Below are 12,974 nucleotides of genomic sequence, written 5' to 3'. Positions count from 1 at the left end.
TACCATGAGATTCCATCTCACTCCAGCAAGGCTGGCGTTAATCCAAAAAACATAAAATAATAAATGTTGGAGAGATTGTGGAGAGACTGGAACACTTCTACACTGCTGGTGGTAATGTAAAATGGTACAACCATTTTGGAAATAGATTTGGTGCTTCTTTAAAAAGCTAGAAATAGAACTACCATATGATCCAGCAATCCCACTCCTTGGAATATATCCTAGAGAAATAAGAGCCTTTATATGAACAGATATATGCATACCCATGTTCATTGCAGCACTGTTTACAATAGCAAAAAGATGGAAGCAACCAAGGTGCCCATCAGAGGATACAATGGATAAATAAATTATGGTATATTCACACAATGGAATACTACACATTGGTAAAGAACAATGATGAATACGTGAAACATATCATAACATGGAGGGATCTGGAAGGTATTATGCTAAGTGAAATTAGTCAGTTGCAAAAGGGCAAAGATTGTATGAGACTAGTCTTATATGAACTCGAAAAATAGTTTAAGCAGAGAAGAAAATATTCTTTGATGGTTACGAGAGTGGGAAGGAAGGGAGCGCGGAGGGGTTTCACACAATACAGGAGAGGTCAGTACAATTGGACTAAACCAAAAGCAAAGAAGTTTCCTGAATAAACTGAACGCTTCAAAGGCCAGCATAGCAGGGGCAGGGGTTTAGGGACCGTGGTTTTGGCACAATAAAATCTATTAAGAAGACCATCTACACCCCAGTTTGGAGAGTGGCATCTGGGGTCTTAAACGCTAGCAAGCGGCCATCTAAGATGCATCAATTGGTCTCAACCCACCTGGAACAAAGGAGAATGAAGAACACAGAAGATACAAAGTAATTATGAGCCCAAGAGACAGAAAGGGCCACATGAGCCAGAGACTACATCAGCCTGAGACCAGAAGAACTAGATGGCTCCCGGCTACAACTGATGACTGCCCTGGCAGAGAACACACAGAGAACCCCTGAGGGAGCAAGAGAGCAGTGGGATGCAAACCTCAAATTCTGGTAAAAAGACCAAACATAATGGTCTGACAGAGAGTAGGAGGACCCCAGACGTCATGGTCCCCAGACCTTCTGTTAGCCCAGGACAGGAACCATTCCCAAAGCCAACTCTTCAGACAGGGATTAGACTGGACTATGGCATCTAGAAAATGGTAAATGGCATAGAAAATGATAACTGGTGAAGAGTGAGCTTCTTGGATCAAGTAGTCACAGGAGACTATGTGGCAGCTCCTGTCTGGAGGGGAGATGAGAGGGGAGAGGTGATCAGAAGCTGGCTGAAAGGACACGAAAATAGAAGGTGGAGAGAAGGAGTGTGCTGTCTCATTGGGGGAGAGCAACTAGGAGTATGTAGCAAGGTGTATATAAATTTTTGTATGAGAGACTCACTTGATTTGTAAACTTTCACTTAAAGCACAATAAGAATTTTTTTTAAATGTATACATATGCATGATAAAATTTCAAACAGTACAGAATTTTACCTAGCAAAGCTAAGACTCACCCCACCCTTTCCTCCTGACCCACAGTGCCCCCTTCCTAGAGGCAATCATTGTTACGTGGCCTTGTGTCTTCCTGCAGTCACTGTCCATTTGTGGGCAGGCATCTATAGTTTCTCCCACTTTTTTTTTTTTTCAAATGGGATCAGACTACATCAGTGGTTCTCAACCCAGGATGTTTTTCTACCTTCCCAGCCCACCCTACCCACCCCCCCACCCGCTCCAGGGGACATTGGGCAATGTCTGGAGACATTTTCGATTGTCCCAACAGGAGTGAGGGTGCTACTGGCATCTAGTGGGTAGAGACCAAGGATGCTGTTAAACATCCTACAATGCACAGGACAAGGCATCCCGCCCCCAGGTGGAAGGTCCCCAGGATGTGGTATGACGGAGGGCTGGCTCCCTGGCTGAGATGCTGGACAAGCTCCCAGTCATGGGTTGAACTGTGTCCCCCAAAAATATCTGTCAACTTGGCTAGGTCATGATTCCCAATAGTGTATAATTGTCTGTCATTTTGTCATCTGATGTGATTTCCCCAGATGTTGTAAATTCTATCACTATGATATAATGAGACGGATTAGTGGCAGTTATATTGATGAGCTCTACAAGATTAGACAGTCTTAAGCCAATCTCTTTTGAGATATAAAAGAGAGAAGGGAGCAGAGAGACATGGGGACCTCATACCACCAAGAAAACAGTGCTGGGAGCAGAGTGTATCCTTTAGACCCGAGGTTCCTGTGCGGAGAATGCTTCCAGACCAAGGGAAGACTGACAATAAGGACTGTCCTTCTAGAGCTGACAAAGTCTTCATCTAGAGCCAGCACCCCGAATTTGGACTTCTAGCTTACTGAACTGTGAGAGAATAAACTTCTCTTTGTTAAAGCCATCCACTTGTGGTATTTCTGTTACAGCAGCACTAGATGACTAAGACACTCCCCTCCTGCCAGGAAAGAATTATCCAGTCCAAAATGTCAATAGGGCCGAGGCTGAGGAAACTTGTCCCACATAAACACACTGTGTCTGCACTTCGTGTTTTTTTTCTTTCTTTTTTTAATGTGTTTTGTAGGTTATTCCACATCAGCATTTATAGATCCACCTTATTATTCTTTGTGGCAACATAAGAATCCATTGTTTGTATGCCCCATCATTTTTATTGAGGTGTTTTCAGTCTTGGGCTATTGCAAACATGTGCGCTACAAGGAACATTCTTTTCCATACATACGCCTTCAACCTGGGAACCAGTGTGTTGATGGGATAAACTTCTGGAGGTGGAATGAATTAGCCCAAGGGTCCACTAGCATCTTAGATGGTCTGATTCCAAGTCTCTGGGTCATGGTGGGTGGTAAGAGTGGGTCTGGGGTTCTGGCTGCAAAGTTGGGCCAGATCTGGTGGAGAGACGTCCTCCTCGTTCCCTGTCTACGAACGGTGTCCTGACTGCCTGTCTCTCCACAGGACGAGGGTGTCCCCCACCTGAAGTCGATGAGCCAGCTCCCAAGGGACGCCCCTGAGCTGAGTCCCACGACTGGCCGGAGGAGCCCGTTGCCCACCCCTCCCCATGGATAAAGGACTCCCTCTGCCCCAGGACTGCCGGGACTTTCTGCACAGCCTGAGGATGAGGAGCAAATATGCCCTTTTCCTGGCTTTCGTGGTGGTAGTTTTTGTCTTCATTGAAAAGGAAAATAAAATCATATCAAGGTGAGAGATGCTGGCACAAGTCTTCCTTATCAAGGTGGGGTGAGGTAGGGACAGAGAGCCACCTGTAGGTTTCCATGGGGACCTGCAAACTCATTCATTTGGCAAGTAATTATCCAGCACTTCCTGTGTCCCAGTCAGTGGGTCATCAGATGTCCTTATGAGGAGAGGGTGGCACGACTGCACAGTGGTAAGATCCTGGGCTCTGGACTTGGGCACCCTGGGTTGGAATCCCAACCCTGGCTTTTCCAGCCATGAGATTCAGGGTGAGTTACTTCACCTTTCTGAAACTGTAAACAGTATAAAAGGTGACTAACGATGTGAAGATTAAGTGAGAAAATGTAAAAACATTTAGCCCAATGTCTGGCATACAGTTGATATCCAGTACTTACTGGCTATGATTATTATTATTTACTTACTTTTTTGGCCTAGAATAATGCCTGACATTAGCAGCCCCCCTTTACCAGTCTTGGTGTCATGGGTAAGGGTGAGCCCATGGAAAGGCAGGTCCTGGTACGGATAGCCTGGTAGGCGGGGCTGCCCTGTGCAGCTGCCCAGGTTGTGAACTGCTGAACCCCAGGGAGTGCCACTCACATAGGCTACACTGGGAACGCCGCTCCCTAGAGTTGGCAGTGTACCACTGTGGCCAATGGCCCTGCTAATGGGCCTGCTAGACAGAGTTCTTAGATCTGCCCTCCTCCCAGGCACAAACCCTGCCAGGAAGCACCAGCCAAGATGGGTAGGCTAGGGATTGGGCTGTGTAGACACTACCAGTGCCCCACCTGGGTCTCCTCAGCATGAACTTCCAGTTCATGCCTACAGGGACCTACAGCAGGCTCCTGCAACCTTCTACCTGAAGGCTTTCTCTCTACCCCCACACTGTCAACTGGTAGTGCCAGGGAGTTAATGCCTCTGGGAGCAGCTTTCTGCAGGCCAGGTGGGTATATTCCACCCCTTGGGGAAGACAGTCCTGTGAGGTGCTCAACACTGTCTCCCCGAGTCCCCCAGTCAGACTGAGCCTTGGTTGCCCAGAAGGGTAACCTGCTCCATAGCATCATACCCTTTATTGACTTCTTTCCTTCCCTGCCTCACTTCCCTACTCCTCTATGAATTCTTCCTGTGATTTCTGTCCCAAATTAACTACTTATTCTTGAATCCTTGCCTCCACATCTGCTTCTGGGGAAACACAATTAAGGCAGGCTTAGGGTAATCAGTCTGGGAAGCTGCTTGGAGGAGCAGGCTGTGCGGTCTATGTGAGTGGCACTCCCCGGGGGTTGAGCAGTATACAACCTGGGCAGCTGCACATGGCACCTCTGCCCATCAGGGTACCTGTACCAAGACCTGCCTGTCCATGGGCTCCCACCCTTGCCCATGACATCAAGACCGGATCAGTCACTGACCCCTGTCTCCCTCCTCACAGGGTGTCAGACAAGCTGAAGCAGATCCCCCAGGCTCTGGCAGATGCCAACAGCACCAACCCAGCCCTGCTCCTGGCCGAGAATGCATCCCTTTTGTCCCTGAGGGAGCTTGATTCTGCCTTCTCCCAGCTACAGAGTCGCCTGCGAAACCTAAGCCTGCAGCTGGGCTTGGAGCCGGAAGCTGAGGCTGAAGGGGAAGAAGAGGAGGAGAAGCCACCCCAGCCCGCTGTGGCCGGGCCCCGGCGCCACGTGCTGCTCATGGCCACCACGCGCACCGGCTCCTCCTTCGTTGGCGAGTTCTTCAACCAGCAGGGCAACATCTTCTACCTCTTTGAGCCGCTGTGGCATGTCGAGCGCACGGTGTCCTTTGAGCCCGGAGGCGCCAATGCCGCCGGCTCGGCCCTGGTGTACCGCGACGTGCTCAAGCAGCTCTTCCTGTGCGACCTTTACGTCCTGGAGCACTTCATCAACCCCCTGCCGGAGGACCACCTGACACAGTTCATGTTCCGCCGGAGCTCCAGCCGCTCGCTCTGCGAGGACCCGGTGTGCACGCCCTTGGTCAAGAAGGTCTTCGAGAAGTACCACTGCAAGAATCGCCGCTGCGGCCCCCTCAACGTGACGCTGGCCGCAGAGGCCTGCCGCCGCAAGGAGCACATGGCCCTCAAGGCCGTCCGCATCCGGCAGCTGGAGTTTCTGCAGCCGCTGGCCGAGGACCCCCGGCTGGACCTGCGCGTCATCCAGCTGGTGCGAGACCCCCGAGCCGTGCTGGCCTCCCGTATGGTGGCCTTCGCCGGCAAGTATGAGACCTGGAAGAAGTGGCTCGCCGAGGGCCAGGACCAGCTGAGAGAGGAGGAGGTGCAGCGGCTCCGGGGCAACTGCGAGAGCATCCGCCTGTCAGCCGAGCTGGGCCTGCGGCAGCCCACCTGGCTGCAGGGCCGCTACATGCTGGTGCGCTACGAGGACGTGGCGCGCCAGCCCCTGCAGAAGGCACGTGAGATGTACCGCTTTGCGGGCATAGCCCTGACCCCACAGGTGGAGGACTGGATCCAGAAGAACACCCAGGCGGCCCAGGACAGTAGCGGCATCTACTCCACGCAGAAGAACTCCTCGGAGCAGTTTGAGAAGTGGCGCTTCAGCATGCCCTTTAAGCTGGCACAGGTGGTGCAGGCCGCCTGCGGCCCCGCCATGCGTCTCTTTGGCTACAGACTGGTACAGGATGCTGCGTCCCTTACCAACCGCTCCTTTAGCCTACTGGAGGAGCGTGGTGCCTTCTGGGTCACGTAGGGGGCCCCGGCCACCCGTACCCCTCCTCATGGTAGTCGGCCTTGCCTTCCTCACTCGCAGGCCAGCAGTGAGACTGGCGTGCAGAGGGCAGGCGGGAGGCGTGCAGTGGGCAGGGAGCCCCTCTGCTGTAGAAGTAGGTCCCATGCCAGCTAGCTTTGCCAGCACATCCGGGGCCCTGGGGTTTCTCCCTGGCAGCAGGACGGTGCCTGCAACCCTGGGGGGCCATCAAACCCAGACCTCAGGGGCTGCGGTCTCCAGAGCAGGCCCGGGCAGGCCTGGGCCTATGACAAGCCTATCACTCACACAAGCACGCATGCGCACACACACGCAGACAGAAACATACATTAAACACAAATAATGCCGCTATGCCTGTGGGCAAGAGTCCAGACACATAGCAGCCGGGCAGAAGGTGGGTCCTGGCCAGACACTTTTAGACCTCCTGAAATGCCCAGTGTTAGCCTTTTAGTTTCTGGGTTGTGGAAGTCTGGAGTCAGGGCAGGTCTTTGGGGAGGAGCCAGCACAGCCCAGGGTGTGGAGGAAGAGAGGGCATTCGGGGATCACCAGGTGACAGCAGCTGTTTACCAACCAGTGCAGAATGAATGTTATTTTATTAGCTGGTATAACTGTGCCGAGTCCATGGTGGTGCAGACAGTTTACAGTTCGGCTGCCAACCGAGAGGTTGGAGGTTCGAGTCCATCCAGAGGTTTCTTAATGAAAGGCCTGACTATCTACTTCTGTAAGTTCAGCCCTTGGAAACCCTGTGGAGCACAGTTCCAATGGCAACTCGTTTTTGTTTTTTTTTTTTATAGCTGTGGCGGCATTCTGATGAATATGAACCCTGTATAGAGCTAAAAAACACATAGCAATGAATACCAACATGCACACCCCACACACAGATGTGAGAGCATCATGAAAACCCAGGTCCACACACATACACACACACACACATAGGCAAGCTTCTCATTGCTTTATGTCCACAGGGTTCATCTGCACCACCCACCTAAAGAGGAGCCTTTAATTATGTTTTTAGAATTATTTGGGGAAGCGGGGGAAGGGGACATGGGGACATGCCAGATCCACTTCCACCCAATTCCCTGACCAGTTTCGACTGAACAGTGGTGTAGAACAGCCAAGTCTGCGATTCCTGTCCATCTTGGCTTCTCCTGGCTACCTCCTCTGACCATCCACGTCCTCGTTGCTGGCAGACAGGATGTTTTGAAATGGCGTGGCCAACGCTCACGTGACTGAGCCCAAAGGCCCCGTGGTAGCTTGGCCAGCTCTGAGAGCTTGTCTGTGCTTGAAGGCTGCCTTCAGCCTGACCAGCCAAAGCAGCTGGGGTCCCTGGAGGTGAAAAGCAGCCCATGGCCCCGCCATTTCCAGCCAGGCCTCAGCTGGGGCTGGGCCAGGAAGAAAGTACAGTGTGCTCTTCGGGGAGAAGTCACATCAGGATACCCCCTCCCCTGAGAAGCCAGCCTGCTCCCTATGGACAGAGGTCAGCCAGCTGGTCGTCATGGTTACAGCCAGTGTCTGGAATTCTTCCTTTAGGGCTCTGGGAAGAGCATTGCTCAACTGGAGCTGGGCTGGGTGTTTTATTTGGGTCTTTTTTAAAGCTGTTTATGGTTTGGTGTCTTTCTTGTTTGGTGCCTGTGTTTTTGGTTTTGACTCGAAGGAGTGCCCCTGGGAGGCAGTCTGGGACTTAGGGAGACTAGAGAACCAGCAGGGAGCACTTGGGAGAGGAGAGGAAGAAAGAGGAGAGGGAGCGGGGATGCTTCCCCAGAAGGATCTAAGCTGAGGGGCCACGTGGGAGCCACTTTGCCCCAGGCCTTTCTGTTTGAACCCCATGTGGAACGAATCTCAGAAACCACCGATGTTCTTGTTGAATGCCCAGAAGCAGCATGAATGAGCAGTCTTTACCCCCTCCCTGAGAAAAGGCCAGCCTTGAAAAGTCCTCGAAAATCCCCCCGAGAATCCAGCACATTTCCTTGGGGGCCAGAGGCCCCATCGCCAAGCAGCACATCTCCCCAAAGTGGAAGTCCTTCCCTAGCTCCCACACCCAAACCCAGAGCAAAACTCAGTACTGGGCCCAGAGCTTGCAGGGAGGGAAATTTGACAGCTCACCAAGGGCTGCGGGCTTAGGGAATCCATTCAAATACTCTGTTTCTGATTTCCTGGACAACTTCTACATCAGACGTGAACCGTTGTCAAACCCAGAGGGCTTAGTTTTGGTTTGAGTAACGCAGACACCAGGGAAGTACAGGATCCGGTTGCTGCTGCTGTGGGGACCAGTGAGTGCGTCCTGATAGGAAGTTGCTGTTTAAAAAGGTGAGGACAGCCGCCATCTTGTGGGATTTGTCGTAATCAGCATATTTGAGCCTTTGCTGAGTCTCCAATACCACGGACTTCAGCCACTCAAGGATGTCTCCGTTCTGGGTTTTACAGTCCAACGAGAGGCTGTCCAGGGAGCTGGCTTTAATGTCAAAAGGACTCCAGCTGTGAACACTTGACTTGGAGTAAAGTGGAACCTGACCTTTCTGGCAGGCCCAGAAGTGCTGGCTTTTCTTCCCCAGCCCCCAAACTACCACCTCGTCTGTTCCCCAAGTGGGGCGGGAGTGGGAGGAGCAACCTCTATACGGGTTCTTCCTAGGGAAGCTCCAAGTTTGGACAGCAGATCTGTTCCTTCCTTCCAGCGTCTCTGGGGCCACCGCCTCAATCCCTCAGCTAGCCCTCTGAGGACGGGACCAAGAATGGACCTTTGAAACTTCTCAGGACATTGACATTTTGTACACTGCAAGTTGACTTAATTTATTTATTTTATGAAAAAGAAGAAACAGAAAATACCTTATTATTGGCAGGGACTCAAAGCTGTACCAAAATAAAGACAAGATAATAATCATAGAAACCATTCACACACTGCATACCCACAAGGACATCTGAAGACAATTCAAAATATGAGGGGGGGAGGGGAGGGAGATAAACCAAGAGCCCCAGGTCTTGGTCACCCCTTGGTATTGTGTAAGGGTTTTTGTTTGGTTTGTTTCTCGCACATTTGAAGATGTGACATTGGGGCCCTGTGCCCGGGTGTTTGAGACAGGACACAACCCAAGTGTGTGTTGCCATGAAGTGTATCCCCCTGGGGCTCAGCAGTGCTCTGGGAACCCTCAGCGTTTGGGTGAGAGTAGTGGGGGGGTGGGTAACTACCAACCTTATGTACCGTGGGACATGACGGGTCGTGCGTTTGGCGTTTTCAGCGGGGAGCTGGCATGGGAAAGGTGGTAGAGCTGGGGGCTGTCCCTCCTTTTCCAGTGAGACCAGCTCTGGTTTCCCCTCTGGTCTTGCTTGCCCGCCAAGAGCCTTCACCTCCATAGTACCCACCACCTGGAGTCAGGGAGCAGCTGAGGCCTCACCACTATGGGCCACCAGCTTCCTCAGCACAAGAGGCTCATTCAGCAAAAAGCGTTCATTCATCTTCTCTCTAGTTGATGAAGACCTCTTTAGCCCAGCCTATTTAAATAGTGCAGAACATTCCAGGCCTGGGTGAGACAGGGGAGTGTCCACCACTCGCAGGCCCTTGCCACAGCTGTCTATTCCTGGCTTCACCTCTGGGCCTGGTTTATAATTATAAACCTGGGAGTGGAGAAGAGGCACTGGGAGGTCCTTGGGGACAGTCAGTGGGGGGCAGGATTCCTGAGGCACTAGACACACAGCTCTGTGTATCACATGCTGGCCGGACCACCAATTATTACTAAGGCCAATTCCATCCTTTTGTCCCTGTATGTGATACACACACTTGAAAATAAATCATGAACAGAAAAAAAATTTTTGTAGTGAATTTATTCACTGTCTGCTAGGGCTCTCAGCCTGGGACCTACTGCCAGAGGCTGGTGTAATTGGGCAGCTGCTGACTAAACCCCAAAGTAGCAGAGGGTACCCACCCAGCCCATCACAACTGCATCTTTTCCTACCATCCCTGCCATGTGTCCGATGACAGCAAGAGGTTGTGCAGCCCCAGTCCCGAAGAAGGGCGCTTAGCTTAGATGGTGGAGAGAGATGCGAGCGTCAGATCATGGTCTGGACCTGACCTTTAAAGCCCCCTCCAACCCTGGGTGATCCCCTCCCACACTGGAGCCTATTTTAATTGACAGTTGGTCCAGTTTCCTGATAGACCCCAGACTGTGAAAGACAAGTACTCACTGGGTGACTCTCTCCAAGGCAGTCTCGTTCTGTTGGGCATGACCCCTCCAACCTCACCTCCAAAGTCTGGAAGAGCAGGCAGGTCTCAGAGGGATGGGCTCCTGGGCTAGGCAGGCGGAGCTGAGAGGAAAGAGCATGGGGGACAGATACCCAAAGAAGCCAACTTGAAGGGAACTTTTGGTAAAGGTGTTGTCAATCTAGATGTATGGACTGAATGGAGGAGCTTCTGCTGAAGCCCAGGAGCCCCCAGCGAGTAGGTTTGCTTGTGGCAATCCCTAGGTTCATGTTGTCTGTTTGGTCGAGCATGGGCCCAGCCCCAGCAGCCATCTGAACGCCCGTTAGTAACTGCCCCGCCTGGGAGCATGGGTCCAGCTAGACAGGAAGGAGAAAGCCCAGGATTTTCTGAATGCAGGCCTCATAGCCTCTCAGCTGCCCACTGTTTCAGGAATAGCGGAAGCTACTCTTTACCTCACAAGGATGAAGGAGCATCGGCATCTTCAGATGTCTTAAGAACATCAAGGTCCTTTGGTCTCATCTCCTTTGTCACTCCGTGACTGTGCATGGGAGACATATTATGTGTTTCCAGGGATACAGACAGGTGCCGTGGTCACAGGCCTTGGCTTGGATTATAGTCCAGGTACTATGTTTGGGAAACAAATGGCCTGCATCCTCTAGCCCTGGGCTGGAACAGGGCACCCCCTGATGTCTCCATCTGTGATATTCCAGCCTAAGTTTGCCTGGCTCCCTTTATCCTTCCTGAATCCTGGAACTCTTGTCTTCTTGCAAGACCTGAGTCCTGTGTCATAGCCACAGTGGTGCAGGACACCCCCTCCCCATGGCCATACGTGGCCACAGTATGTACATATGTGCCCACACATGTGCACATGTAGCACGTAACTCCGCTTGGCCTCTGGTACCGCTTACACTGCTCCCAGACCCGTTGCTGTCAGTGTCCCGATATTGTGGCTGTGGCTGTGACCACAGACGATCTGCCGTCTCCTGGAAATGCAGGGACTGCCCTTCAGAGAGTGCTGGTGGCCGCTGCCAGTCAGGGTCTGCTTTGCAGAACAGAATGTGAACCTTGTGGCCCATCATCTGATGGTGTACTTGACTTATTTAATTAAAAACAAAAACATGCAACGAGCAAACTCTGAAATGTGTCTCTGCTTTTCTTTGACATTTTTCTCAGTAAGAAGAGAAAAATTAACAGTTGTAACAGAGGGGTGGCTTCCTGGGAAGCCCTTCCCCCTTCCTGAATGATAAAAAGCAAGGCAATTAGGATAAGTGCAGGGGGCAAAATGAACCTTTTTTTAGTACTGAGATGTCAGAGCTGAGGGTAACTGCTTGGAAGAGATGACTGTAAGAACGAGGTCGGGAGCAATACCTAGGCCTTGTGGGGCAAAGACAGGAGTGTTGTTACCGGATTAGGGTCCGTGCTGTGACCCCAATACTTCTCAACATGTTTTCTCCTTTTTTCAAAATGGGCAACTGAGAGCTTGACACAACTAATGCCATGATGAACCTATAAGTTCTTCTCCTTGCTCTGCCTGCCTCCTCCTTCACAGACCTCTGTTAATGACTGTTTTGACCAAATGTTACCCTAATCTGGTAACAGTGCCCTGGAGCAGTCGAGCCAATGAAACAAACTCCAAGTCAGAAAGAGTGAGAAAGTTTATGAAGGAGATGCATACATCACCGGGAACCAGCAGCAACACAGGCTGCCTTTATGGAACCCCAAAGAGCAATTTTACATTAGAGCTTATACAGAATCTTACAAGGGTTACAGGTGTCTTTGTAGTCCCCTGCCAGACGTTTCTTTATTAGGCTAAAGATATTCATATCAGATACCTGGGCTCTGATTTTCCTGTGGGGATTGTAGGCCACAGGTGGTCAGACATAATAAAAGGTTATTTGCATCAGTTTAAAACAAAAAACAAAGTCATTAACAGAGGTATGTGAAGGAGGAGGCAGGCAGAGCGAGGAGAAGAACTTATAGGTTCATCATGGCATTAGTTATGTCAAGCTCTCAGTTGCCCATTTTGAAAAAAGGAGAAAACATGCTGGGGGGTATTGGGGTCACGGTGTTAAGCTCGGGGTTAGGGGACCTGGGGACAAGTCCCATCTGGCTGTGTGACCTAGGGTAAGTAATTTCCCCATTTGGGCTCTAGTATCCTTTAGAATGAGGGGAGTAATCAGTAGTTTACAACCACTGTTCCAGTAAAAGCCCCTTTAAGGAGTTCCTGGATAGTGCAAATGGTTAACATGCTCAACTGCTAACCAAAAGGTTGGTGGTTGAAGTCCACCAAGAGGCACTCTGGAAGAAAGAGCTGGTGATCTGCTTCTGAAAAATCCAGCCGTGAAAGCCCTATGGCGCACAGTTCTACTCTGACTCACGTGGGGTCACCGTGAGTCTGAGTCGACAGAAACAGGTGGCTGGAAGGGCAGGCATTGTCCTTTCAACCAGAGCAACTGTGTGTTGATCTGCTTTGCACATTGAGATAAGCATCTTCAGTCAAAACAACTTTAATGCAAATTAGATTCCAGAACTCTTGTGTCCTGACAGCACGTGGAGGGAATGGGCGTTCCCAGCAAGAAGCCAGCCTTCACTTTGGTGCTCAGAGGGACAGCAGGCTGGAGCTCTGTGGTGGGGAGGGGAGGAAGCAGGAACAGCGGCAGCAGTGGGGGCGGCAGGGGAACTGAGCACAGGACAGTGGAGATGTGGTGGGATGTCTCATGGGGGAGTGAGACCCCTTCCCCTAAACACCACCGCTGTATCCCTGCATTTCACCATTTCCTTCCCAAACCTTAAAATAATCTCGAGTCAGGGCAATTGACATCCCAACCTGTATAGAATCCCCCCACCCCCACCATC

At 51.3% G+C, this 12,974-nt stretch overlaps 1 protein-coding gene across 2 annotated transcripts in view; it reads left to right on the top strand.

Annotated features, from left to right (window-relative positions):
* The window catches only part of CHST3 (carbohydrate sulfotransferase 3), a 63,206-nt gene extending 51,964 nt beyond the window's left edge, over window positions 1-11,242 (top strand). For both annotated transcript variants that reach the window (XM_049854814.1, XM_049854815.1), the window contains exons 2-3: window positions 2,970-3,212; window positions 4,630-11,242. In XM_049854814.1, the coding sequence (XP_049710771.1) occupies window positions 3,073-3,212; window positions 4,630-5,911 (1,422 nt within the window). In that variant the 5' untranslated portion in view covers window positions 2,970-3,072 and the 3' untranslated portion in view covers window positions 5,912-11,242. The remainder of the gene's footprint in view (window positions 1-2,969; window positions 3,213-4,629) is intronic.
* Window positions 11,243-12,974: the final 1,732 nt, after the last annotated feature.

The sequence above is a fragment of the Elephas maximus genome, chromosome 16 (assembly GCF_024166365.1).
Source record: "Elephas maximus indicus isolate mEleMax1 chromosome 16, mEleMax1 primary haplotype, whole genome shotgun sequence".
NCBI classification, from domain to species: domain Eukaryota; kingdom Metazoa; phylum Chordata; class Mammalia; order Proboscidea; family Elephantidae; genus Elephas; species Elephas maximus.
Note: the sequence above shows the minus strand (reverse complement) of the source record. Positions and strands in the feature narration are given on the sequence as shown.